The 27,638-nt window shown below is 44.3% G+C and overlaps 2 protein-coding genes across 4 annotated transcripts in view; one reads left to right on the top strand and one right to left on the bottom strand.

Annotated features, from left to right (window-relative positions):
- The window catches only part of GRXCR2 (glutaredoxin and cysteine rich domain containing 2), a 166,839-nt gene that overhangs the window by 95,987 nt on the left and 43,214 nt on the right, over positions 1 to 27,638 (bottom strand). The gene's annotated exons all lie outside the window — the stretch shown is intronic.
- The window catches only part of SH3RF2 (SH3 domain containing ring finger 2), a 104,583-nt gene that overhangs the window by 46,304 nt on the left and 30,641 nt on the right, over positions 1 to 27,638 (top strand). For all 3 annotated transcript variants that reach the window (XR_014794970.1, XR_014794971.1, XM_084883165.1), the window contains exons 4-6: positions 3,893 to 4,216; positions 23,951 to 24,042; positions 25,308 to 25,478. Coding sequence is in view for 1 of the 3 variants with exons in the window: in XM_084883165.1 (XP_084739291.1) it covers positions 3,893 to 4,216; positions 23,951 to 24,042; positions 25,308 to 25,478 (587 nt within the window). In the remaining 2 variants the exon portion in view is untranslated. The remainder of the gene's footprint in view (positions 1 to 3,892; positions 4,217 to 23,950; positions 24,043 to 25,307; positions 25,479 to 27,638) is intronic.

The raw sequence follows: 27,638 nt of genomic DNA, 5'->3' as shown, positions 1-27,638 counted from the left end.
TGCTGAGGCCCCAACCAGATACACCTACCCAATTCTAGTTGTTTAAATTTCACTCATTTTACAAGACTCAGCTTGAAACCCACTTTCTCCATAAAATTTCAGCAACTAGTTGAACATTCATTTATCTCTTCTCTGAACACCTAATGGGTATATTTTTGTACTTCACAGGCCAGCCTACACTCCCTTAAAAAAAATTCATAACAAGTGAGTGAACGGGAAAGAATTCAGGAGGTTGTCAGAGTAACCAGGAAAAAGAAAAAGAAAAAGCTAGAGAACAAACCTTTCAGTGTGACTCCATCCTAATATTCAATCATTCAACTAGTTTTTAACTGAGGGCCAGCTATATCAGGTCCTGTGTGAAGTTCTAAAGACACAAGATAGACATGGGTCCCTACTTTCAGAATGTAAGGTCAGACATTAATCAAACAATTATAAGTGTGATGAATGACACAAAGAATCATTTAAAGAGAGAGGGTGGGAGGGGGAAAATAGAGCAGTTAGGATCTACTGCATGGCTCAGTTAGAAGGTGACTATAGTTCTGACCAATAGATTGGGGACAAGTGGAAGATTCAAGGACCTTTTTGAAGGTAGATTCTCTGGATTAGGAGGTTGACAGAAGCAGGGAATAGGGGAGAGGAAGTGGTTAAGGATCATGCCCCCGCCGAAACCGGTTTGGCTCAGTGGATAGAGCGTCGGCCTGCGGGCTGAAGGGTCCCAGGTTTGATTCTGGTCGAGGGCATGTACTTTGGTTGTGGGCACATCCCCAGTAGGGGTTGTGCAAGAGGCAGCTGATCGATGTCTCTCTCTAATCGATGTTTCTAATTCTCTATCCCTCTACCTTCCTCTCTGTAAAAAAAAAAATAAAAATAAAAATAAAAATAAAAATATATTTTTAAAAAAAAGGATTATGCCCCCTTTCTGATTTGTGTTCCTAGGTTGGTGGTAGAGCCATTGGCATGGTCAAGCAGCATTTGCTGAAGAGGAACAATATGTTGATTGGGAGACAGAGGTTGAGATTCTAGGGACAGAGATGAGCTACAACTAATGTCTAGCTGTACACATAGGCAGGGCTGAAGTTTTTGAGGATGAGAGCTCGCATGGTCCCTGCATTATCTCAAGAAGCTTCTTCATAGTTGGGGCTGGGGAAGAGGCACCAATGATATCCTTTCCCACCTCTACTCCCCCCTCCCCCCCCAAAAAATACATTTAATGATTATTGATTTGGATACTCTCCCCACCACTTCACCTCTAAAACTGGTGATTACAAGAATCCTCAAGATTATCATCAAGCTAGCCATTGCTTCCTTTGTTCTAATTGCTAGGAGGAGAATAAGATAATCAAGTGGTTGCTCTGCTCTGGGAACCTGGTTTTCAAAAAAGACTTGAAACCTACAATGAGCTTTCTAAATTCTGACTTCCTTCATTTCATTAAGACTAGCACTTGCTGAGCACTCTGTAAATAAGTTCTGCATTTCCACTGCCACGCAAAGAAGTTGGAAGGAAGGAACGCTTTCTTATGAGAGTGACATGGGGTATGTTTTTTGTTCTTGTTTTTTGCATAAACAGGATCTTTCTTGTTAATGTAGCATTGGATTTATTGAATTGCACCTGGATAAAATGGTGGCAAAACAAATACTGAGCTCATTCTTGTCAGAACTTCTCCAACAAAGCCTGCCTGGGTTATGTGAATCTTGCTCAGCTCCATGAACCTCAAGAATGTTGTTTCAAAGGAGTGGAAGCAAATTTAAGAGATGGGCAGTCCTTCCCCACCTTCTCCATTAATCACATTGGCAGAGAACAGGGCAAACCAAGAGTCACAGAGGCCCTTTCTCAGTGCTGCAGATGGTGTGTCTCACCTGGGACAGAACAATTGGGTGGAAGCAGGAAAACATTCACTTCATTGTAACTGTGAATGACCCTGAGTAATTAATTACTCATTCAAAGAATGTATATTGTCCTCTTTTTGAGGACAATGGAGGGATAGGTGCTCTGGGGAATGAAGGACATTGTCCCTAACCCAGAAGGCTGTCAGAACTTGCCTAAACAGTTTCAGTAAATTCCTAAATGGTCTCCCTCCTTCTAGTCTGGAATAAAACCTTTTTATGGATTTATTTTTATTTGCAGACAATAAAATTTATTTTTTTGGTGTCCAGTTCTACATGTTTAGGTAAATGTATTCAGAATAACCACACCAAGATCATCAAGATCTAGAGTGGTTCCAATGCTCCCAAAAATAGGAGGTGATGCTGCCCCTTTGTAGTCAGCTCCTTCCCTGATTCCCACCACCTGGCAAACACTGATTTGTTTTCTGTTCCTATAGTCTTCTTTTTCCAGAACGTTATAGAAATGGAATCAAACAGATGTGGCCTTTTGAGTCTGGCTTCTTTCACTTAGCACAATGCATCTGAGATTCGTTCATGGTGTTTGCATGTAGCAAGTAGTTCACCCTTTTTCATTATTGAATCATATTCCATTGGAGGGATGTGCCAGAGTTTGTTTATTCATCCACCAGTTGAAAACCATTGTGTTTGTATCCCTTTGTTGGCAACTGTGATTAAAGCATCTACAAACATTTGCATATCATTTTTAGAGTGAGCATAAGTTTTCATTTCTCTCCGGTAATTATCTAGGAGTGGGATTGCTGGGTTGAATGCTCTAAGTATGTGTTTAACTTTGTAAGAAACTCTCAAAGTATAGCAGCAAATTCCAAAAGCATATATCAGATCATGTCATTCCTTTACCTAAATTCTTTCAAAGGCTTCCTTATACTTAAAACAGGAAGCTTCCCAGGCCCTTTGAGATCCAGCCCCTGCCTGTCTCTGTGGTCTCCTCCGCCACCTGCTTCTCACTTGCTCTGTTCCAGCCTTCTCTCTTTCTTTCTTGTCTTGCTCTCAAACAGGCTGAGCTTGCCACCACCCTCCTACCACACCTCCCTCTTCTTTCTCCCTCTCCCGCCCCCCTGCCACCTCTTCAAGACCTTTCCACTAATTTATAATCCCTCTGCCTGGCCTGTTCCTACCCCCGTCTTCACATGGCTGGTTCCTTCTTGCCATCTGTGTCTGCTTAAATGTCGCCCTCTCAGCAGCTTTTCCTGGCTCCTCCTCCCTCCCCTCCCCCCCTCCCCAATCTAAAGGAGCCATCTCCTCCAGGCACTATCACAACAGAACATTATTACTAACGGACATTTTCTTGTTTGCTTTGTTTCATGCTGGCTTTGCCATTTGTAAGTTACCTTTTCTGGGCCTCAGCTTTCTTATCTTTAAAGTGGACTTTATAATACTTCCTCCCCTACTTGATTCTTTCTTTCACAATATTACAAGGTTCCTGAGCCATAAACTACATCTGCTTTAAACTTTTCTCTCTTGATTATTTTAATCACCTGCACATTGTCACTGAAAAGTTCTTAGGTGGGCATATTCCCTTTTACCTCTATAGTTGAATTTCTAAATTATAATGAGATGGACCAGATGTAGTTTCTTTCAGAAGGCAACTGGTGACAGTCATAATGATGCATATTTAAGTACTTGTTCTGGAAAGTTTTATTCACACAGACCCCCATTTTGTCAGCATATTTCAGGTTTCTGGAAGAAATTAATTCATGTGGGCCCTTGGTGGGCAAGGTATTAAAAATGTAATGCAGTCAGTGGTTGTGCTAGAACTAGTTGGTACTAAACTGCAAGAGCTGGTTGTTATATTTTCAGGAATTTTGCTAGCCAGTTGTTGAATCATTTGTAGGTATTTACACCACAGAAATTGGTAGACTCTGCAAATCAGGAATGGTGAGTGAGGTGGTGACATCTGAACTGGCTTCAGACTCTCCTTGGGTAAGACTTAATTACTCATATTAGACCAGGAAGACTAACTTCTCACCAAACCTTTTTGTCTTCTCAGCCAAACCTCACAGCAAGACACCTGCTAGAGAAGAACAAAGGCCGCCAGCTGTCCCGCACAAAAAGCCTGTCCCTGGTGTCCTCCTCCTCCAGAGGCAAAGCCACCAACACGCCCAGCCTCCGAAGGGGCCCTGGGTCCAGGAGGAAGGGGCCCGGGCAGCTCTCCATCACGACAGCCTTGAACACCCTCAACAGGATGGTCCATTCTCCCTCGGGGCGCCACATGGTGGAGATCAGCACCCCAATGCTTATCAGCTCTAGCAACCCCTCTGTGATCGGCCAGCACGTGGAGAAAGCAGATGTTCTTCCCAGTTCCTCGGGACAGGTAGGAAGCAGACCCCTGGGATAGGGGCACCTTGGAGTTGGTCAAGTGATTCACACCATGTCACAAGCAAAATTGGATGTTTACTACCAGCTAAGCACTCATAACACATAATAATAACTGTTTTGTGTGTCAGAGTTGTGATCTATCTGGTCCTTGAAACAGCCTGTGAATTAGGTATGATTAGTGTTATCCCCACTTTACAGGTGAGAAGACCAAGGCTTAGGGGAGTTTCATGAATTGTCAAATTCTCACAGATGCTTTGCTTTCTCGTGTTAAGAGTCTTAACATGATCCCTTTCCCCCCTGAGAATTTCCCTTTAAGGAGATAATGGCACCCATTTTTCAGATGGGGTCCTGGCATCACAATTTGAAATTTACTGGTCCATCCTCCAGAAAGGTACTGGGCATCATGTGGAAAAGAAGAAAAAGAATTTATGAGTCATTGGGTGTTTGGGGGGCTGGCTACAAAATTTTCAGGACCCAGTGAAAAATGCTAATGCAGCTCCCTTGCTTGGAAATTAAGAATTTCAAGATGGCAACAGCAGAGTATTAAACAAGTGGAGGGCCCTTCTGAGCACTGAGCCTTGTGTGACTACACCCCTGAAGCCAGGCCTGGGTGCTCTCATAGGGAGCATCTAATGAGATACTGTATGTAAAGTGCTTAGCACAATGCCAGGCACATACTAAGCACCCAATAAGCATTGCCTCTTAATACTGTTCTTAATAAGCCTGGTCACTGAGTTGCCAGCTGAAGGGAAAGAAACCAGGGCGACTGTGCACTACGGAGCAGAAGTACCTCTAACAGCATGTGGCTCTTCAGGCTGAAGGGTACTTTAACATGTGAAGGGCTGGAGGTATGAGGCAATGTAATTAAGAACTGCATGTTGGGTATTCTGCTGAAAACACTCTTTGGAACCATGCAGGTGGCAACTTGAGAGGACAAACCTCAACTTGCGTGATGCATTTTTTTAAAGCTGTAAATCTTGTTTTTAAACATGAATCTCTACCTTGGGATTAAATGGCTTAATTGGACTCTAATCCCTTTTTAACAAGACAGGGAGGAGGAGAAAGTCAAGGACTCCTGAAAGACCTGAGTGCTGGTCTAACAGGAAAACAATCACCTTTTATAACACTTCACATCTTACACTGCTGTCTGGATTGCCAAGAGGCTGGCTGTCCCTGTACACACACACACACACACACACACACACACACACACACACACACACACACTTCCCTCCATATACACTCTCCTCCAACTAAAAAAAATCACACATAAGGCTCCCATTCTACACACACATTCCACACAGATTGTTACAAGTACATACATGCTTTGTGCCCAAAGTTCTCCCTCCAATACACACACACACACACACACACACGGGGGGCCTATTGACTCACAATTAAGCTGAAGAGTGACAAATTTTTCTGAAACTATTCTTTATATATAGACAGATATATAAAGTACCGCCCACATTCAGTGGATTCAGCTAGCTGATTCAGCTGTAAGTTGGCTTCTTAAAAGATTTAGCCAAATCTCTTTCTATGTGTCATTTTAATTCTCCTTCCTGCTCATTTACCTCATCTACAGAGAGGGTAGACAGGAGCGGAGAATCCTAATGGAATTCAAAACAAGTATTTCTCCCTAGTTTCACAAACAGTGAGAATTCCAAAATGTGGCATATGCATATATTATTCCCAGGAAACCCCTGCACGGTATTAATAGTGTATGTGTGTGTGTTTTTTATTCAGAAGGCTGTGGATTATAAGTATTTCTACATTTTTGCCCAGTGTTATCATGAGCAAAGGTTTGTGGAACAAATAAATGCTGTTCCTCCAGGAATTTATTTTTGATGCATTTACCTGTCATGATCCTCTCCATACCCCAAAGTCCTGTATGCCTACCATTCCTTCATGGCAGCTCTACCTTCCCCTCCCCTGCAGAATTAATCTCGCTCCCCTGTGGCCACAGTGCATGGCTCTCACTCTGGTTCTTTGTACTATAAATACCATGTATAATCTTACCACCTTGCTCACTAGACTGAAAACTTAAGGGCCAGGATGGTGTTTTGTTCATTTACATTGCTGTTGACTTTCCGAAGCCCCAGTAAAGGTTTCCAATAACATATTTTGCCTCAAGAATCAAAAAAAACAAAGTAGCAGCCTATGACTTACTTAAACAATTACCAATCCCGTTCCCCTCTTATAATTATCCAGAAAACGAGAGCTAAGACAGAGAAGGAAAGGCTGCAGAAGTCAGTGTAAGGAATGCAATTCCCTGCCCCTCCCAGCTCTGCCCCTCCTCTGTCCCACTCCAGGATGCTAATGAGAAGTCCCAGCATCCCCCTGGGCTCTTGGGAGGATGAGCTGACATGCACCTTGGGGAATTCTGAGGTCTATAAAGCTGACTCCTTTCGATCCTATACTTAAAATATTCTGAATAAAGTGATTTCTTTATTCACTTTATTCGAGTTCAAGGAGCTTGAGCCATTAAGTCCAGATCCTGTCCCAGGTGTCCCTTTGTCTTCATCTTTCAGAGGAATCTCCCAACCCAACATTACAATACTCGGGAGCGCCATGAGAGATGGTTTCTACTTAGTATTAAGATAATTTTTTCCCTTGGACACACTCACCGTCTAATTTATGGTTAAGATGTTTAGCTAATCCTCCTTCTAAGGTAATCCACAGAAATAAATTTATACCGAGAGGTGGAATTATTAGGTCATATGGTAACCCTATAGTTAACTGTTTCAGGAACTGCCAACTAGTTTCCAAAGTGATGGCACCATGTTGCATTCCTATCAGCAGTGTGTGAGGGCTCGTTTCTCCACATCTTCACCGACATTTATTACCTGCCCTTTTAGAATAGGCATCCTAGTGGGGATGAAGTGGTATCCATTGTGGTTTTGGTTTTCAGTTCCTTGATGGCAATGACGTTAGGGAGCTATTCCTGTGTTTATTGGACATGTGTTCTTTGGAGAAGTGTCTATTAATATCCTTCGCCTATTTCTTAGTTGGCTTAGTTACCTTCCTCTTCTTGAGTCGTGTTCTTTATGCATTCTAGCTGCAAGTCTCTAATCAGATACATAATGTGAAAATGTTTTCTCAATCTATGGATTACCTTTTCACTTTCTTGGTGGTGTCCTTTGAAGCCCAAAATGTTTTAACTACAATGATATTCAATTTACCCACTCTTTCCTTTGTTGCTTGTATTTCTGTGTAAGAGTTTATAGTAATAGCACCTTTAGTTGTAGGATGCAGTTGGAGTTAATTTTTGCACATGTCATGAAGTAGGGGGTCCACATACCTTTGTTTATAGATAAAAGAATACCTCTCATTTTGCGTTAAAATTGTTCAGATCCAGGTGTTGTCAGCCTTCTCCATCCATTATAAGGCTCCCCATCAGCATTTCACCTAATGATTTGAGGTTTTATTCATGAACACATTTCATTTGGGATTGAAAATGGTGACATTCTAAATCTATCGTTCTTCCTGCAATTCTTCTATGAGATTGACTACTACTTTTTGAGAGCCGATAATGTGTAAGATGCTATCCTGTGAGTTTAATCTAAATTATTTCATAATAATCTCAAAGCATGCACATCATAGGCCCTTATCACATACTGGGTAACCAAAGTTCATGCTTCAAACACTATATTCTTTCATTCATTCTCTCTCTCTCTCTCTCTCTCTCTCTCTCTCTCTCTCTCTCTCTATATATATATATATATATATATATATATATATATATATATATATTTCTCTCTCTCATTCTCCCTCTTGTTTGCTCCTGGGCGTTCCCAGAGACAGGGTTCATTTCTCACCACCTTCTGGCCTGGCATGTTTGACATCACTGAACTGCTACCCATTTTTCCACCGGCCACTGCCAGCTGGGCTAATCTTTCCCTGCCTGCTGGTGCCAGTCTCCTTGTTTACATCCTTATCACTGCCCTCAGACTGGCCTTGGCGTCCTGGCCCCTTTGGCCATGTGCTCACCCTCCCGCCCCTCCTGAGATCTGGTTCCCACACCTGGGCTCCGGCCAGGAGAAAGGCTGGGGTTGGTCCAGCCTGGAGAAGAAAAGGCTTGCGGGCTCATGCAGAGATGGGCAGTGGCTTTATTTTTCCAAACTTGGGTTTATGTACTGGTTCTGTGTTCTGGTGTCCAGATGAGAAAGGGGGCACAAATCATAACATGGAGGACTTCATGAGGTGCAAGGAGAAATCTCTCCTAGCACACAGATTCTAGGAAACCAAATACTGAAAGTGCTGAAGGAACCAATAGGATACTCTTCTTGTTGGGTTTTGCTTTGCTTTTTGCTTTTCCCCATAGAGAACGGCAGCTTAGTAGAAATAAAAAGTCTTTGAGTCAGGCAAAGCTTCCTGCCATGGTTTTCTCGCCTAATTACTGACATTGAGCCTCGGTGTTCTCCTCTGCCACATGAGTAGGTCTAGCCACGACCCAGGAAGCTGTAGCCATCGCTTGGACCTCCTTTCCTCCAAGCAGAGCCTTCGAGTGTTTCATCATGAGCGTGATTGAAGGGAATCCCTGACTTAGGGAAGGGAATGAGCCAAGCATCTTTCAAAATCTATATGACCCTTTCTATCTGAATCCCCTAAGGCCGTGGTTGGCAAACTTCAGCTCTCGAGCCACAAGTGGCTCTTTGGCCCCTTGAGTGTGGCTCTTCCACAAAATACCACAGCCTGGCCGAGTCTATTTTAAAGAAATGGTGTTGGAAGAAGTTTAAGTTTTAAAAATCTGGCTCTCAAAAGAAATTTTAATCGTTGTACTGTTGATATTTGGCTCTGTTGACTAATGAGTTTGCCGACCACTGCCCTAAGGTGTATTTTTCACAAACTACTAGCAGATATGAAGGTGATCTTGTCTCATTTTATATATGGGGGGAGAGGGGGGCTGACACGAAAAGCTATTTCCATAACAGACTCGAGGTCTCCCCCCAAAAAATAAATGAACTAGTTGCAATTTCAGATAGAACTAAATGTCCCTGTGTCATGTAGTGCCTCATCCTGGAGCCACGTACTAGTCCCAGTGGCGATAGTCATTATTAGCACAAGACTGGAGCCCTTGCCACCTGAGGTTCCATCCAGTCGCAGGTTAGGCCTAGAGCACATATGTCAAACACAAGGCCCGCGGGCCAAATCCAGCCCGCCAGGCCTTGCAATGTGGCCTGCACCGCGCTGTCATCACTGCACTCCGCTGTCAGTTTATGACATTGTCAGTTTATGACTGTTCAGTAAACCATTCGGCCCGCGATTTAGGCTGGATTTTAGATTTTGGCCCCTTCTCTGATTGAGTTCGACACCCCTAGCCTAGAGAATCTGATCCGCCTCCCACCCGCTAACTGCATTACGCCTCTCCAGGCCCCCGATGCCTGATTTTCCAGGTGGAATGATAAATTGAGCTGGCAGAGTGTCCTGCTGCTTAATTTGTTAACAGCACACTCTGAAGACAGAGAGCAGCAGGAAGAGCCATTCCTATTATTTGGTTAGTCCTGGTCAGTGTAGGGATGCCTCCTAAGCACACATTCCCACAAGGGACCTGCTTCCTTTGTCTACTGCCAATCTTCCTCAGCCCCGGCAGGTGTCGGAGTCCTCTGAGGCAGAGAGCTTTTTAGCAGCATTTCTCAGCACAGGCAGGAGAGTGAGAAAATATGAGATTTGGGGTCGGCCATCTCTCCCCCTGCCTCTTGCTAAGCAGTAAGGATAACACTGGGCAAGTTACATCATCTCTCTGGGCCTCAGTTTTCCATCTGTAAAATGGAGCTGATGGTGACAATTTCTTTAACTTCACAAGATTGCTTGTGAAGATAAAACAAGACAAAGCTCGTCCATGAGATCACAGCCAGGGTTTGTCAGTGGTAAGTAGCTCAATAGCCGTTCACTCTGTCATTAACGTTGGGTCAAACCAGGAAGCTATAACTACCCGCCCCCCACCACGGCCCCAGGGCTGGCATGTGCAAACAGGCCTTGCTGAGAATGGCATTCCTCTGCCCCTCGCTTCAGATGGATGATGTGTGGGAGCCTGCCTTTCAGTGCAAGGCTTCCAAAAGCCCCTTCACTTCCTCGATAGGCAGTGAATTCTGGAAGGAAGGAAGAAGGAAGGAAGGAAGGAAGGAAGGAAGGAAGGAAGGAAGGAAGGAAGGAAGGAAGGAAGGAGGCTTTTAGCTTGTATCTGGGGGGCCTTGGGGCATCTGCTCGTACTCAGTTCAGACCCTGAGCTGTAATCCCCAGCCCCAGTTCCCCTTGTTCCAAAGTCACACCAGAAAACGCCAGTCCTCCTGGTGCCCGTGACACCTGCTGTGCCCGCTCCCCAGCCCTGCCCAAGCTCCTGGGGTCCTCTGGGGCACAGCTTTTCTGATTTCTGGTGACCAAAGCAGATTCAGTAATTAGCCCTGCTGTTCAGTGTGCTTCCTTGATTCAGCATTTCTCCACAGAGAGGTTAAGCTTTACATCATCATTTTGCCCAATTAATCCTGGCAGGTGAGCTGCTCCGGAGACCCAGCCCTGCCCGGGTGAGAGAGGGAGTGGCCCAGCCTGAACCTCAAACACTTTAGCTCAGACTTTATAGCTCTGGGAGGCAGAAGCAGGGGTAATTGGTATCCAAGGTCACTGGGACCTGCAAAACTCTCTCTCACAGAATTCAGCAAGAAGGAAAAACAAGAGGAGCAAAATAAACAAGGAGGGCAAGAAAAGAGGTGTGTTCAGGGCAGCAGTCGGGGACAAGGAGGGTAGTGCAGAGAAACACGGGGGCACGGACCTTCCTTAATGGCACAGGGAACATGGCCTTGTGGCTCAACCTTGCCAGGCCTCAGTTTCCTCATTTAAAATGGGGTAACCGCATCTGGACAGGCCCAGGATCCAAGATGCAATGATTCTCTGTCGTCCTAGCTGGCGCTCGCTATACTGGGCTAGGGATGCACCTGGTTTTATTCAGCGAATAAGCTACTGTGTGTGCCCTACGCCTTCTCAGGGCACGAGCTGCCCAACAGGTCTTCTCCGCCGGCCTTCTCCACGGGGGCTGCTACGGAGGGCACCAAGCGGGCATGTTCTTAACAGATTGTTCCCGGGGAGCGCGGGCCCCTAGCACAACCCTTTGTTAATGCTTCAGGAATTTTATTTTGGGTGAGTAACAATGTTCTTCAAGAAGAAAAGGAAAGAGAAGTTTTTAAGGAAATGGACCAGTTTGTTATTTTTTTTTCATAGGAAAAGAATGTTTATCGTAGATCAAAGCACAGGCTTCGGGAGATACAATATCCAGCCTTCTCCTTCTCCTCCCACCCCAAACAATCAAGCCCTGGTGGGAAACTGCACAACGAGATGCATAACAAATCCTGCTCACATATGCAAAGAATATTGCAAACACCCGTGTGCCTGTTTCCAGACACTTAGCTAGGGAAGGCATGCTTTCTCACGGCTGAAAGGGGTAGGGGGAGAGGGGACACTCTGAGGACACAGAGGGTAGAGTCAGAAACTCAAACAAAGCATTCCCACCCCTTGGGCTCGGCTGAAAAGGCCCCACTGAGCTCTTGCACCTTTATCTGCTGCCTTGGCCTGGGCCTTGGCCCCTGCCTTCCTGGGCCTGTTTGAAGCACCATGTGCCTACCAAGTGCCTGTCTTCCATCCATACAACAATGATTTACTGAGTCCCTACAAATATTTGCTAGCTGACCCTTTAAGGATAGAGTACCTGGTGCCCCCTGGCCCCTCCAGGATTAATCCCAGCTGAGCCTGACATGGAGGAATGTTTAGGAACAGTTAGCTGAATATGTGAGTGAAGAAGCGAGTAAACCCCAGTGAATGTAGGTGTAAGTGTACATGGGTCAATAAACATAAACAAGAGGCTGAAGAATGTGTGAGTTAAGTAATTGAAAGGTTTGATGAATGAAAGAAGACATAAACAAGGATGAATGAGGGGATTCTTATAAGGGTGAGGAATAAAGAAATAAGGACGTAGTATGTGATGGACAGAGTGGGGTCTCTACAAATGTCACATAACAGGGATAAAGGGCGTCACTGCCACGCTCTGCTAACCTCATCATTTTGCCTTGCTTGCTCAAGCCCTGCCAGCCGTGGGGATTTTGAGCTTAATCCATGCCCTCCCTTGCTGAGGGTGTGCCCATGCGTTCAGGCTTTAGCATCTGGGGCTTCTGTCAGAAGGACAAAAACACCTGTGCCCTGGGCTGCATGCCAGGCAGCTCTGCCTCCGAGACTGGCCTCCCATATGTGGAAATAAGCCTGCCTGCAGCTGATGTCCTCAGCCCCATGCCGTCCCTGCGCTATGGGTGCATAGGACCTATTTCTAAAGCTGAGTGCCCCACAAAGGCATCTTTTCAGTGCAAGGGGTGGGAAACAGGTTGGTCATGGCCAAGGTCATCCTGTCGAGAATCAACAACATCCTATCTACCCCAGGTCACTCCAACTACCCTGTTTCCTTTATAATGTGTATCTGACTCCTCTGTTTCCTAGCTTTCTGTTTTGTCTGTGATTATTGTTTTGCCTGCTCACTAGGATATAAGCTCCACATAGAAATCTCAATAAACATTTGTTAAAAATGGGTGAAGCATAGTTTGGAAAACAAGTCATAAAAACCAACCGCTTGAACTAGCTACCAAGACATGATTCCCTCCCACGACGGTGGGCCTGACCTGACTCAGCCACCAGACCGCACATGTCCCCTCTGGGAGCTCGGAGGGTTAGATGAGGCTATCTTCAAGGCCCTTTCCAGCTCTCTCATTCTAGGGTTCTAAAGCCAAGGGAAGGGGCTTCAAGTTCTTCAAGATTCACATAGTGAACCCGAACCTGAGTCCCTGGGTATTTTATGGAGACAGCCATTTACGCTGGCCTGTGCCAGGGTGAAGTGATGCTGGGTGTGGTGACACTTCTGTTCTGACTGACAGCCACCTGAGCATCATGTGTGACTATGCAAAGGCTGCCATACCTCTCCCTTGGGCTTTGCCAAACCTCTGCTCAGAGCCAACGCCCACCCAGCTGCCTACGCCTTAAGAAAGCCATAGAAGTGTGCCATCACACCCCCATGATGGAAATGACTGGGGAGTAAATCCCTTCTCAGACGTCTCGGCAGGGTTCCCAGAAACTAGGCAAACTCCTCCTGGCCAAGTCCAGCACATGAGCTAGAGTGGGCCTGTCTGAGGGGTCTGGCCCTCAGGGACTCCTGCAAAACCCACCCAACTCTGTCTGCACATCCATGCTTCTTAATTCAGGAAATAGCTGTCAGTCGCCCTCTCTCCACCATAACAGGCTGCTTTCCAAGAATGTAGATCCTGTGGTCTCTATCAGAGATGGGTAGAACGTGGGAATTTCTAGAGGTTCAGAGACTACTCATTTTTGGGGTGCTCCTGTCCTGAAACTGTGAAGGAAGGACCCCAGTGTAGGATGGATGGCAGGTTTCTCACACTGTCTGCTCTGTCTCAGTGAGCAGTGGCCTTTGTCACCAATCCCGGGGACCTCGCCAGGAGCCAAGACCTAGCAGATGTGCAACAAGCATCTTCTCTGAGTAAATGCCACGAGGGACCCACAGCAGATTTAACAGGAACTTTGCTTGTTTAAATGCTATGGCCTTTAATGAAGCGTGGTGAGAGGATTTAATTATCGTTGTGGCCAAGCAGTTACTTCTTCGAGTGGACTGTTATGACGAGGAGGACAAGGTTATAATTAAGGTTTTGGTGTTGCAAAAACCACTAACAAGCCTCACCCCTTCAGACTCTGCTTTGGTGCTGAAATCCTGCCTTGAAGGCAGCAGGACTTTGGGCTCGGGAAAACATGAGGTAGAAAACAAAACAGGGGGTGACAGGGCTGGGGACAATTTACCCACCAACCCAAGGACCCGGCTTAGGGAGCAGGATTTTGGTTTGAGGAGAAGGTTGCATTTTCAGCCTTTTTCCCAAGAAGCCAGTGCAGAGCCAAACTATATAGAGTTTCAGCCCTCACTCTTCACTGGAAGCTTCAGTGCATGAGAATATCCCCGTCCAGTGTCAGGAAAGAGATTCCTGAATACATGTCCCCCACAAATAGGGTCAACCACCCATCACAGGCCCTACCCAAAGGGAATCTGCCTCGTTTCCTCACCCATCTGCCTTGTCTGTCTCCCACCTCACAGCAGTGACAATGGTGACTGTTTATTGGGACTTCATAGAGGCAGACATTGTGCAAAGTACTTTGCATGCATGTTCAGACTGAATTAACACAAAATCCTATGAGGTAGCTACTATTACTGCCCCCTTTTATAGATGAGGACACAAAGCTCAGAGGAAGTAAGTCTGAGACTCACACAGCCAGTAGGTTTCAGTGTCAAAACTCAAACTCAGTTCAAATGGCCCCCAAAGTCCATTCTCTTAGCAATGGCTGCAGAGAGTCTCAAGGAGGTACAGAAATCCACCTGATCAGTGAGTGTCCCCACGGGGTTTTCAAAGGGCTTGAACTGACAGTATGGGGACCCACTCCCGCTAGGGTTTTCCAAGCCTCTCTGTGGATGTCCAAGCGCCACCTTTTCTCCCCAACAGAGGCCAAAAGGCAAATTTATAAATCAGGAATCTATCTTCAGCAAACTGAGTTTATGAAAAAACATTTTATATTTGGTAAATAGGTCTTGACAACCTTTCAGAATAGTATTCTACCATTAAAGAAATTGAATCAGTAATTTAAGATCTTTCCACACAGAAAACCCTAGATACAGACAGTTACATGGGTGAGTTTTTTCACACTTTCAGGAAGGGGATACTTTTGCTCTTCACAAGCGTTTCCAAAGAAAAGGGGAAAAATAAAATATTCCAAATTTATTCATGAAGCTAAGGTATTATTAATATCAAAGTCAGGAAAACAACAACGTAAGAAAAAAAATGAGTTCTACCTCACTCATAAACAGCTGTGTCTATTGGCAAACCAAACCCAGGAATATATGGAAATAAAATACATTAAGTTGGTATTTTCCCAAGAAAAGTTGGTTTAATATTATAAGATTGATTGGTGTAACTTATTATATTAATAGATTAAAGGAGAAAAACCAAGTGATCTTTTCAATAGATATAGAAAAATGATAAAATTCTATAGCCATTCATTATATTTCCTAAAAACTTAGCAAACTAGAAATAAAAGGGAACTTCCTTAATGCAATAAGTGAAATCTACATAAAATCGACAGCAAATGATGAAATGTTGAAGTCATTCCCCTTTAAGAGTAACAAAAAGAACAGAATGCCTGGGTGTTTCTGCACAACACTGTCTCTCCGAGAGTGCTGGCCAGTACTGTAGAGCAGGCAAAATAAATAAAAGGTCAAGTATTTGAAAGAAACATAGCTGCCATTATTTGCAGATGATATTATTCTCTCAATAAGGAACTCAAAAAAACTAGAAAAGTGTAGAAGGAATAACTATGAGCTCAGCAAGGTTATTGGACACAAATCAATACAGGAAAGTGAATTGTATAATAATTAGAAAAATATTTTTTTAAATAACATTTACAACAGCAACTAAATGCTTTAAGTCCCTTAAAATAAATTCTGCAAGAGACATGTAAGTCTTTCATGGATAACATTTGCCAAACCTTGTTTAACAGCATTTTTAAAAAGACCTAAAATACATAAAGAATTATGTCATGCTCTTGGATTGGAAGACTTACTATTTCAAAGATATTGATTCTCCCCAAGTTTATCTATAAAATCAAATACCAGTTGATTGTTTGTAAGTCAAAAGGTGCTTCAAAATTTTAAATGGAAGAACAAAAAGCCATCAGCTAAGATATTTCTAAAGAAGAAGATTAGGAATTTGGCATGGGTGAGGAGTGGGATCTGCCCTATCAGATATCAGATTTTATTGATAAAGCTATAGTATTAAGAGGGCATGGATTTAGCATATGGCTTCTATTAAACCAACAGAACATACTGGAGAACCCAGAAATAGACACAGCCTGGAGACTGGATTCATGACAGCGTGCGCTTTGCAGGTCAGAAGGAAGGATGAACTATGGTGCTGGGCTAACTGTGTATCCATGTGCAAAAAAAGATGAAATTGGATTCCCCTTGTCAAAAATCAATGCTAGCTGCATCAAACACTTAAATGTGAAAGGCAAAACTATAAAGCTTTTAAAAGACAGTGTAGAAGTACATCTTTATGACCTTGAGATAAAAAAAAATTATGTTCAAGATTCCTGCAAGGGAATATATTGTAAATTTTACTATTAAAAAGAACTTCTGTTCATCAAAGGACATTACGTAGTGAAAATACAAGCGACAGATAATTCATATTCAAAATATTAAAACTAAAAAAAAATATTAGGCTTCATAACTTAATAAGAAAATAATAAATAACCCAGGAGAAGGGAAAAATAGACATTTCATATAAGAAACAGGGAGCCAAATCTATGATGAGAAGATTTGACTTTGGGTGGTGGGTACACAATGCAATATATAGATGATATATCATAGAATTATACACTTGAAACCTTTATAATTTTATTAACCAATGTCACCTCAATAAATTTAATTAAAAAAAGAAACAGGAATGACTTATAAACATTTGAAAAGAAACTCAAGCTCATTAATACCCAAATGAATTCTTTTGAAACCACAATAAGATATCATTTCACACCCACCACAGGCAAGTATTAGAAAGCTAGGCATTACCACATGCTGGGGAGGTTGTGGTGTAATGGGAATTGTCATTTGCTGTTGGCAGATATGTAAATTGTTTCAGCCACACTGGGGAAAGTTTGTTATTACCTAATAAAACTGAGCAGGCTCATACCCTGTAGCCCATCAATTCCACCTATAGCTGTGTATCCTGGGGGAAAAGTCTTGTACATGTGCACAGGGGACAGACACAAGAATGTTCATAGCAACATCATTCATAGCACCCCCCAAACCAAACATCGCCCAAATGACATGCAAATGATGGAATGGTTAAATTATGGCATATGCATATAATGAAATATGAGACAGCAGTGAAAATTGGCCACAAAAACTTAGTGTTGAGCAAAAGATGCAAATTACAGAAGAATACACACAATATGAATCGGTTCATAATGTGTTTAAAAACTAGCAAATCTGGTCTGGCTGGTGTGGCTCAGTTGGTTGAGTGTTGTCCTGTACACTAAATGGTTGCTGGTTTGATTCCAGGTCAGGGCACACACTTGGTAGCAGGATTGATCTCTGGTACAGAGTATGCAGGAAGAAGCTGGTCAGTGTTTCTCCTCCCTTCCTCTCTCTCTAAAAATCAATTAAAGATAACAACAATTTTTTAAAGTCTATTTTAAAACTAGCAAACCTAAACAACATTGTTTGGAGATGTATTCCAAAGTGGTAAAAATCTACATAGAAAAGCCCTGGCCATGTTGCTCAGTGGTTAAGCATAGTTCTATGCACTGAAAGTTCACTGGTTCAATTACAGGTCAAGGCACATGCCCGGGTTGCCAACTTGATCCCGAGTGGGGGTCACAAGCCAATTGATGTTTCTCTCTCACATCCATGTTTTTCTCTCTCCCCTCTCTTTCTCGCTCTCTAAAAATCAATGAAAACATTTTTTAATTACACAGAAAAGCATTGGAATGATTACCACAAATTTCAGTATTACATTTACCCTGGGTTAGGTTCTGGGGGTGAAGAGAGGGTCTGATTGTAGAGGAATATGCAGAGGAGCTCTAAGGACAACATTCCATTCCTATTTTCCCTCTACTTCTTAAGTTGGATGGTACATACACAGGTGTTAGTTTTGTTACTCTTTAATTGATACATAAAGTGATATACTCTTATGTGGATGCATAATGTATTTATCGTTTAACATTTTTAATTACAAAGGAAGTCACAGAGCACGGTGGGGGCTGGGAGGTGGGCAAAGGCCAGGAGCGAACGGGAAGAGGAGGAAGATGAGGTGTGGAAAGGAAAGCAGGAGCCAGGTCACAGAGAATAGTCTAGGCTTCAAGGACTACCTGGCAGATATAAATTAAATCGTCGTCAGAGCTCAGACCATGTCCACTCTCAGGGACATTGTCTACTCTTGGGACCTCTGTTCTGCCAGGGAAGGGAGTAGAGACACAAACAAAAACAACTTAACATTCCACCTGCTATCAGATCTATTTCGTATGACAAGGGACACTTGACAGGGACAGTGGTCATCATGAACACAGTGTATCCAGGAGCATAGAAACAGAACACTGAATTTGGCTGGATGCTCTGTTTTCCTGGGATGTACAAACTTGCCTCATACATATAACCTCTTGGCCACATTGAGGTCAGAAGTGATAAGTGTTGGCCATGGCTTCCTACAGAAAGGATTCCAAGCCTACGTTCCTTGCTTCTGGTGTCAACTTGACCCACCCATTTGCTGGCTACCTCCAGAAAATCATGTAATCTTTTTATCCCAGTTTCCTCACCTGTAAAAATGGGAATAATGACTATGAGGCCTTGGAACAGTAAGTTAGGTTTAGAATTGTAGAGTCTGAGAGTGAAATTCCTCTTGACAACCAAGGCAAGTGTCTCCTGGCACGACGGCACCCAGAGCACCTTGAACTTTCCCCTCCCAACATGCACTGCGCTTATATAATTATGGGTTTCATTGCCTCCCCCATGCACTTGGTGAGTACCACATGGGGAAGGAGGGGCCTTGTGTGTTTTGCTCATTGCATTAAACCCAGTGCTTAGGGCCAAATAAGGTTCACACATTGCAATTCCTGCATGTGGTTCTTAATTCTCTTGATCTATAGAGGAAAGAGTTTTTAATTTTATAAAAACAAATTATTATCCACAGTGGTGGGTACAGAAGCTACCAAATAATGCCTAATCCTCTGTCTCTAAAATGCAAGTCATCTCCCAAACCCTGAAGGAATACTATGTAGGTTAAGGCCCTGTTAGCTGCTGGGGATCCTGAGATGCAGGACTACAATGGGCCCCTCTGGAATGAGCCACACTCTATGAGGAAACAGTCACCCCGTGCCCACCAAGGCATGAGCCCTGGAGGAAATAGCTTCATGCCACAGTAGGGCTAGGAAAGGAACGGCAAACTCACATTTTGAAAATCTGAGGACATTTTCCTCCAGAAGAGAGGGGTGGGGCTGCTTGTTCCCCTCCCCCACTAAACTCTGGGATCCTGCTCTCAGGCCAAGGCTTTGCAGAGCCGCTGCATAAAAAGAAGTGATCCATCCACACCATCCTCACACTATATGCAGCAGCTAACCTCCTCGCAGATCCAAATAAGTCATGTTCGTTGAGCACTTACATGTGCTAAACTTAAGCTTACATGGGTTGTGCTATTTCATCCAGATAACAGCTCTAGGAGAGAGATGCCAGGTGAGGAAACGGAATATCCCCAGAATGCCATCACTTGCCCAAGATCACACATCCTGGTAAACACTAGAGCCACATGCCTGAGCATGAAGCTAGATCTCCTGTCCGGGCCCAGAGAGGGAGCCGAATTCTCTACGCCTTGGTGGCTGCTGGGAAAGGTGCTGGGGCCAGCGGAATGTTGTAACAATGCTGTGCCAGGCTCCATGCCACCTTCCTCCCTCATTCAACACCTCAAGACCTGAAAACACCCAGAGGCCACACAGCTGTGGATGCTTCTGTTTCTGATAAAGACTTTTCTAAATGAGTCATTTCCTTCAAAAGGAAGAAAAAATGTTTTTAGATTGTAGCAGAAATACCCTCAAATCTATACCCACTCTCTAATCTGCTCAGGTCCCCAAACCCTGTGCCAGGAAGTACCCGTTGCTGGAGGACCTCACATCTGGCCTCAGACCTCCAGGGCCCGGGGACCTGAGGTCACAGTTGACAGGGAACCGCTCACTAGGCTCTCTCACTCAGGAGGGCTGGGCCTCCATCTTCGATGCCAGGGGCAGGAACAGACCTGCCTCCTCAGAAGCTGGCCATCGACCTATGTGGTTGTCTTCATTTCCCGAACAGGGCCTTCATTTCTGTCTGCTTTCGTCTTCCTCTTTCCCTGCCTTTGTCTATCTTCCTCTCTTTTCCTGGCATTCCAGTCAGACATTCACCCATTCATTCGTGTATTCAGTTTGGGCTCTGTCTTGGCAGTCCTTTTTCACCACCCCTGGCTCTTGGCAATCTTTCATCTGTTTTCTGTCACTATAGTTTTGGCTTTTTAGGAATGTCATATAAATGGCATTATAGAACATGTAGTCCTGGATGTCCTGCTTCTTTTATTTAGGATGATGTTAAGAGTCACATATGTCATTGCATGTATTGCTGAGGCATATGCCACTGTCATTAAACTACAATTGTTTGTTCATCCACCAGTTGCTTGGCATTTGGGTTCTTTCCAGTTTCTGTCTGAAATGAATAGAGCCACTGTGAACATTCATGTACAACTCCTTGTATGGACATGCTTTCATTTCTCTTTGATAAAGACTTGTGAGTAGGATTGCTGAGTAGCATGATAAATGTATATTAAACTTTATTTTTTTTTAAATGGCCAACCTATTTTCCAGAGTGGTGGCACCATTTTACATTCCTACAAGCAGTATATGAGTTCTCGTTGCTCCACATGCTCACTAACACTTGGTATGGTCCATCAGTATCATCTTAGCCAATCTCTTAGGTTTATAGTGGTATCACATAGTGGTTTTAACTTGCATTTTTGTATAATTATTGATGCTGATCATCTTTTTTTAAAATATATTTTATTGATTTTTTACAGAGAGGAAGAGAGAGGGATAGAGAGTTGGAAATATCGATGAGAGAGAATCATCGATCAGCTGCCTCTTGCACACCCCCTACTGGAGATGTGCCTGCAACCACGGTACATGCCTTTGACCAGGATCGAACCTGGGACCTTTCAGTCCGCAGACCGACGCTCTACCACTGAGCCAAACCAGTTTCGGCAGATGCTGATCATCTTTTATGTACTTATTGGCCATTTTATATATCTTGTTTTTGCTCTTTTCTTATTGTATTGTCTTTTTTTTAATGAGTGGTCAGAATTTTTCTCATCTTTTTCAAATTTTCCCTTTATTCTCCCTTCTCCCTTCTATCCCTCTGAACCCTTCTTTTTCTCCCATTAAGCCTCTGTCTGTGCCTCTGTCTCTTTCCCACTCTCAGAGTCATCCACTATTTCCCCCTCTCTCCCTCCTCTTCCTCCACTTCCTCCACTCATGTTCTCCCTTCCCCTCCAAGACACCTCAAAACCTGAGACTCTGACCTCCCTTACTGTTCTATATTAGAAAGAATTCCATCACAAGCCCACCAATTTCAGTCCTGGCCTGGTACCATGTACCAAATAGGAGGAAATACACCCTCTCCAGGAAGGCCTAGAGAAAAAAAGAGAGCTAGCCTGGTGCAGTGGAGGGATGGCTTTGCATTCTGGCAACTCCCTCCTCCCTAAAGGTTAATAGTGTTTATGGATGGAAGGACTTTTTACGCAAACATAACATTGGAAAGTCGTGGGTGCTAAGTGAAGTTCATGCTGCTTAATCAGTGCTTCAACAGTCTCTGCAAACATAAGATTAGTTATTCGCATAACAAGGCTCGCCCTGGCCCAGCTCCCAAGCCCGGCAGGGATTTACCTTGCCCAGTCACAGGGAAGGACCTGCCCAGCCCAGAGCCAAAACCTTTTCATCTCTGTTTGAGGGAACCAGTGTGACAATATTTTATTGCCAAGATCAGAACACTTGACGAAGTGTTAGCCTCAGATGTGTGACCATGGAATGGAATGTGTGTTTTTTTTTAAAGACTTTTATTGAGATAGAATTCACATACCATACAATCCACCTTTCTAAAGCATACAAGTCAGTGGCTTTTATGTATATCCACAGATATTTGCAACCATTACTATTGCAATCTTACATCTCATCTTGTGCCCTTTAACTCTCACACCCATTAACTATCACCCCCATGTCTACCTCTGTCCCCCAGCCTCTAAAAACCTCTAATCTATGTTCTAGTTCCATAGACTTGCCTATTCTAGATGTTTCATGTAAATGGAACCATGTAATGTAGTATTTTTGCATCTGGCTTCTTTTAGCAAAATGTTTTCAGGATTTAACCATGTTCTAGCCTGTATCAATACTTTATTTTTATGGCTGAGTAATATTTCATTGCATGGATATACCACATTTTGTATATCTGTTTGTCAGTCTATGGACATTTGGGTTATTGCCATCTTTTGACTATTATGAATAATACTGCTGTAACATCTGTGTACAAATTATCGTGTGACCATGGGTATGTACTGGGAGTGGACTTACTGGGTAATATGGTAATTCTATGTTTAATCATTTGAGGAACTGCCAGACTTTAACATTCCCATCAGCACTGTATAAGAGTTTCAGTTTCTCTACATTACCACCAACACTGGTTATTACATGACTAGGATGGTTTCTGATCCTATGACTGAATTTTAGCAATTTCACAATCACATACATTTACACAACCATCAACACTATAGTCATACATGCCTGCATACAGCTCTAAAGTTCGTACACAACTACACAGAATCCAAGATAGATACTTATAGTCTCATATACAACCATACATACATATAATCACACATGGCATATGTGCATACCAATTTATAGACCCACATATATGAACATAATTAGACATATAATAGACCAATGCCATCACACATCCACATACAACTGTCATGGATTCTGAACAAACATACTCACTTGCACAGAGAGCCGGAGACAGATGCACTCAGTGAGGCATTCACATGTGCCCAAACACTCAGACTCAATAGTAGCCTTCAAAACCAGAGTCCCAAAAGGGCACACATACATAATGACCATTACTTATGGGTGGGTAACTGAGACAGATTGAATGGCATGGAGATGGACGAGGTTTCATTAGTCCTTGGTAGGAAAACTTTTTCATTCACTTGTTCTTTAAGCCACAACAATATATTGAGCACATAAGAAATATAGTGATGAATAAGACTCAGTCCTTGCCTCGTGGAACTTAGAGTCTAGTGGAGGGATAGTTGGTAAATAAGGAAATGATCACAGTCTGTGATATGTGCCAAGAAGGAACTAGGCAAGGTAGCCGGTTAGATAACAGGCAAGGTCCCAGGAGAGTAGACAGTTTCCAGGAGCTTATACCTTTGTTGCTCCCTCTTTTGTCCTGGAAAAAAAAATGTGAAAAGGGTTCAGATTCACCTTCCATAAGTCATTAAGTAAGCTGGGAGGCAGGGATGAGGGGGCGATCGAGGCGACCTGGTTTTACATTTTGTTTCATACTAGTTAGGTGACCTTTCCTTCTCTCAGTTCCTTATCCAAAAATGGGGATAACAGTACCTTTAATAAAGATGGCCTTTGCCTGTAGAGCACTTCAAAGTGCCTGGCAAGTGTTAAGTTCTCTATCAATATTAGCCATTGTATCATATTCTGAGAGCAGGTTTTCATAGAGAGAAGGGAGTGCATGCCCTGGGAGATGGGTGGGGAGGGACCAGCAGGGACTGATCCAGGAGTCTGGCGGTGCCCTGTTGACTGTAAACCCAACTGGTCTTCATTCTCGGTCTTACCTGAGTAATCTTGGAATGCAGCCTTGGCAAGCCACCTCCCCATCCCCCACCTCCCCAGGACATAAACCAATGTAATCCCGCCCTGCTCTTCCCACAAACCACAGACACTGCCCATGATGGGTAGTGCCCGGCACAACTCTTGGTTTCCAGCTGCATCAGGCCTTTCTGGAGCAGCTCTGCTGTGGGCCTGGCTTGTGTCACTCGCTGACTCAGCATGGCTGTCTTTTCTGTCTGTGTAGGTCAGCATGTATCACGCCACTCCTGCCTCCCCAGGACATTCCATGGCCATCGTCAGTCTGCCTGGCTCCCAGCAACACCTCTCAGCTAACATGTGAGTAAAATGATCAGCCCTCCACCCAGTCCTGGTGCAGAGGGGTCATCTTAGCCATTCCTCTGCCATTGAGCACTCCGAAGCCTTCCCATCCAGAGAGACAATGGCTTCCCTTCCTTTAAAATCACCAATGGAAATAATGGTGAAAAGTACAAATTAGGCACATCATCCTAGCTCATTATTTCACAAAGTAGAAAGAGACTAGAAGGTTATATACCAGAACATTGCTAGGAAATTGTGTACTGAGCAATTTCTATTGTCTTCCTTTAGATTCATGTTGGGTTATAAATAGATGTTGCTTTAGTAATCAGTTAAAAAAAAAAAAAATGTACATTTTCTAGCCAGAAGAACTTGCAAATAAGAACTCTCCACCCCCAGCCCATCTAATAAAACCTCCCAGTGTCTCACATCTAGAAGGACTTGCTAAGGTCTAGCCTGAGGGCCATACACCAGTAGCCCCTAAAGCTGGCATGCCAAGTGAGTTATTTTCTAATGCCTTTAGTCAGCAGGTATTCTCATTCCACAGCCTCACTATTTCCTAGTGTCCTCATCCCCGACTCATACCTGGATGTGACCCACCCGACTCCTGTGTGGAGTTCACCGTGGAAAATCCCTGCTCTAACCTGAGGGCATTTTCAGCATACTAAGCCCATTCCCCTCCATCCCACTGTGCAGCCAGCATTCCGCTGTGTGCCAGAGAACTAGAGCTAACCCTGCCCATCCCCAGCCCAGTGCCCACTTCCCTGCCTACGTTAAGCTATCTCCTGGGGGCAGACAGGTTTCTATTTTCAGGAGAGGGAGTGGATGGAGGCTTCCAGCCGACCTCACATTTCCCTGAGCCTGCTGGCTGCACGTATGTTCTTGGGCAACCCTCTAAGCAGACTGAGAAAGCAGCCTCGGTAGATCCATCACGTCTGGGGCTGAGACCCGCTGCCACTAATTTCTGGTCACCAGCTCCTATCTCCACTTGTAGGCCAGTGTCCCGTTGTCAAAATGCTGGTGTAGCCTAAACTAGTGACTTGCAGTTGTGTGACATTCTGCGGAGGTAGGGGGACATGGAGAGGGCAGGGATCGGGCCCCTCGGCTGTTTCAACCAGGTTCTCTGCCATCTTTATCTGCCTTACATACTGAGGTTTCAGTTTTGCAAGGTTGCTATCGCTAACCACTAGGCTGAAGGTTCCATCTCCCTTCACCCTTCGCCACTCCCCTGCCCTCCCCTAGAGGTGTACCCCTTTGTCCTTCACCAGTGCCCTGTGTCCCCCCAGGTTTGTAGCCCTGCACTCCTACTCCGCCCACGGACCCGATGAGCTGGACCTGCAGAGGGGAGAAGGCATCAGGGTCCTGGGGAAGTACCAGGACGGCTGGCTCAAGGGCGTCTCCTTGGTCACCGGGCGAGTGGGCATCTTCCCCAACAACTACGTCATCCCCATTTTCAGGTATGTTCCCTCCAACCCCAGGCACCCGGGGGAGGTGTCTTCTAGACCGGGGCCATTTGAAGATGGTTAAATTATTGAACAGCTCAATGCTCTTACCGAGTGGGGAATAAGAAACAGCTTTTACCCTAACATTTTAATTGTAAAAACTTGTCTACAGTTAAAATAGTTGTTTTTTAAAAAAAATACATATTGTTGTTATTGATTTCAGAGAGGAAGAGAGAGGGTGAGAGAGATAGAAACATCATGATGAGAGAGAATCATTGATCGGCTGCCTCCTGCACACCCCACACTGGGGACCGAACCTGGGCAGGTGCCCTGACCAATTATCAAACTGTGACCTGATTCATAAGTCAACACTCAATCATTGAGCCATACCAGCAGGGCATTAGTTGTCTTTTTTTTTTTCTCCAGTTTACAAGCACTTTCGCATTTTTTAACTCATTAGCTAGGCCCAGGAACCCTTTAAGGTATATATTCTTTCACAAATGAGAAAACTGATGTACAGAGTTAAGCAACCTGCCCAGGATCTAGATTTCAGATTTTCTGTACAAATGCCAAAAATCCCACTTCATATCCTTCACCTTAACACTCCATCTAGTGGCAGGATGGGGAAATGTGATGGCTGGATGACCACCCAGAGGATCTCGGGAACCTTCCCAGAAGTTGGGCCATGAGCAGAGTTTCTGTGAATTCAGACTACTCCCCGTCCATCCACACTCCAGGTTACCCTGCAGGTTTCAACCTTTGTCATCTCTGCCATACCTGTTGATTTCCCTGGCCCACAGTTTGTCTAGCCACCTCCCACCACAACCTCAATGCACACAAACTCCCAAGCTACCCACGCCTCCTGCTACCTGTACCCCCACCAGCTCAGGCAAAGCCAAGGCAGTGAGGCCATCACCACACCAAATGCAGTCTTTATGACATGCCAGAGAATCATAAGTAGAGTGATTATCTCATGGTATGCTCTGGGGATCACTCCTGGAGTCAATAGTTTGGGGGGGACCTTCATATAGGCGAGGCACTGAGTCTGGAGGAGGGCAGCAAGGATGGTAAGCAGACAAAATCACATCAGAGAAGAAACCAATAAGCAAGGGCTACTGTGTAAGATGTACTAAGAAGGGTCAGCGGTGCCATCATAGACTGTGTCCACCAGGAAACAGACTTATTCCACGAGGGGGCAGTGAACCAGTGGGAGGTTATGGTTCGAGGAAAGGCTGCCTATCAGGTTAGCAGGTGAGATGGCGGACCCCCTTTCTAGGAAGAGTGCAGGCGAAGTCTGGGTTCCCATAGGTCCAGGCTTGTATAAAAAAGATTGGCAGGAAGTTGGGGCAGAAGATCCTAGTTATCCTTCAAAGGAAGGTTCTTGGAATTTGTTAGAAAGTAGCAAAATCTCCAAAAGCAAACTAAGGGCATCTATAACTGATGCTTTAATTCATTTATTCAACCAGTATTTATTGAGCACTGACCAGTGACATGTGTTGGTCACCTTTCTAGACACCGGAGAAAACACCAGTGAACAAAATACACCAAATCCCTGCCCACAGGAGATTATATACCAGTGGAACAGACAGATCCAAAAACAAGATGTATAAGAATATGTTAATGCTAAGGGCTAAGAAGAAAAATAAATCAGGAAAGGGGAATAGAATTTGTGTTTGTGTGGCAGGGGTGGCGGGGGGTGATTAAGAGTCTAACAGGTTGGTCAGGGATGGCCTTACTGAGAAGAAGGAGGAATGAGGAAAGGAGGAGGGGAGCCATGTGGATCGCCAAAGGAAGTGTATTCCAGGTCAAAGGAACAACAAATTCCTGAACAAAGGCCTTAGGGGAGGAAGGTATCTGACGTGAAGGCCAACAGGCCTGGGTTAAATCCAGTGAGGGTAGATTAGTAGGAGATGAGGTAAGAATGGTAACTGGGGGTCAGATCATAGAGCATTTTCTAGGTCATAATGAATTTGACTTTAACCCTATTGCAGGGGTTTGGGCAGAAGAATGACATGATCTAGCGTAAGTTTGAACTGGAATTCCTCTAGTTGCTGACTTTAGAATAAACTGTTGAGACAAAAAGCTCAAAGCAGAAAGACTAAGGGAATATTATCATAAACCAGGGGAGAGTGATGGTGAATTGAACCGGGTGTGAGCCCTGGAGGGAGGGAGATG

This window comes from Pipistrellus hanaki (assembly GCF_964339955.1).
Source record: "Pipistrellus hanaki genome assembly, chromosome: 5".
In the NCBI taxonomy this organism is placed as follows: domain Eukaryota; kingdom Metazoa; phylum Chordata; class Mammalia; order Chiroptera; family Vespertilionidae; genus Pipistrellus; species Pipistrellus hanaki.
Note: the sequence above shows the minus strand (reverse complement) of the source record. Positions and strands in the feature narration are given on the sequence as shown.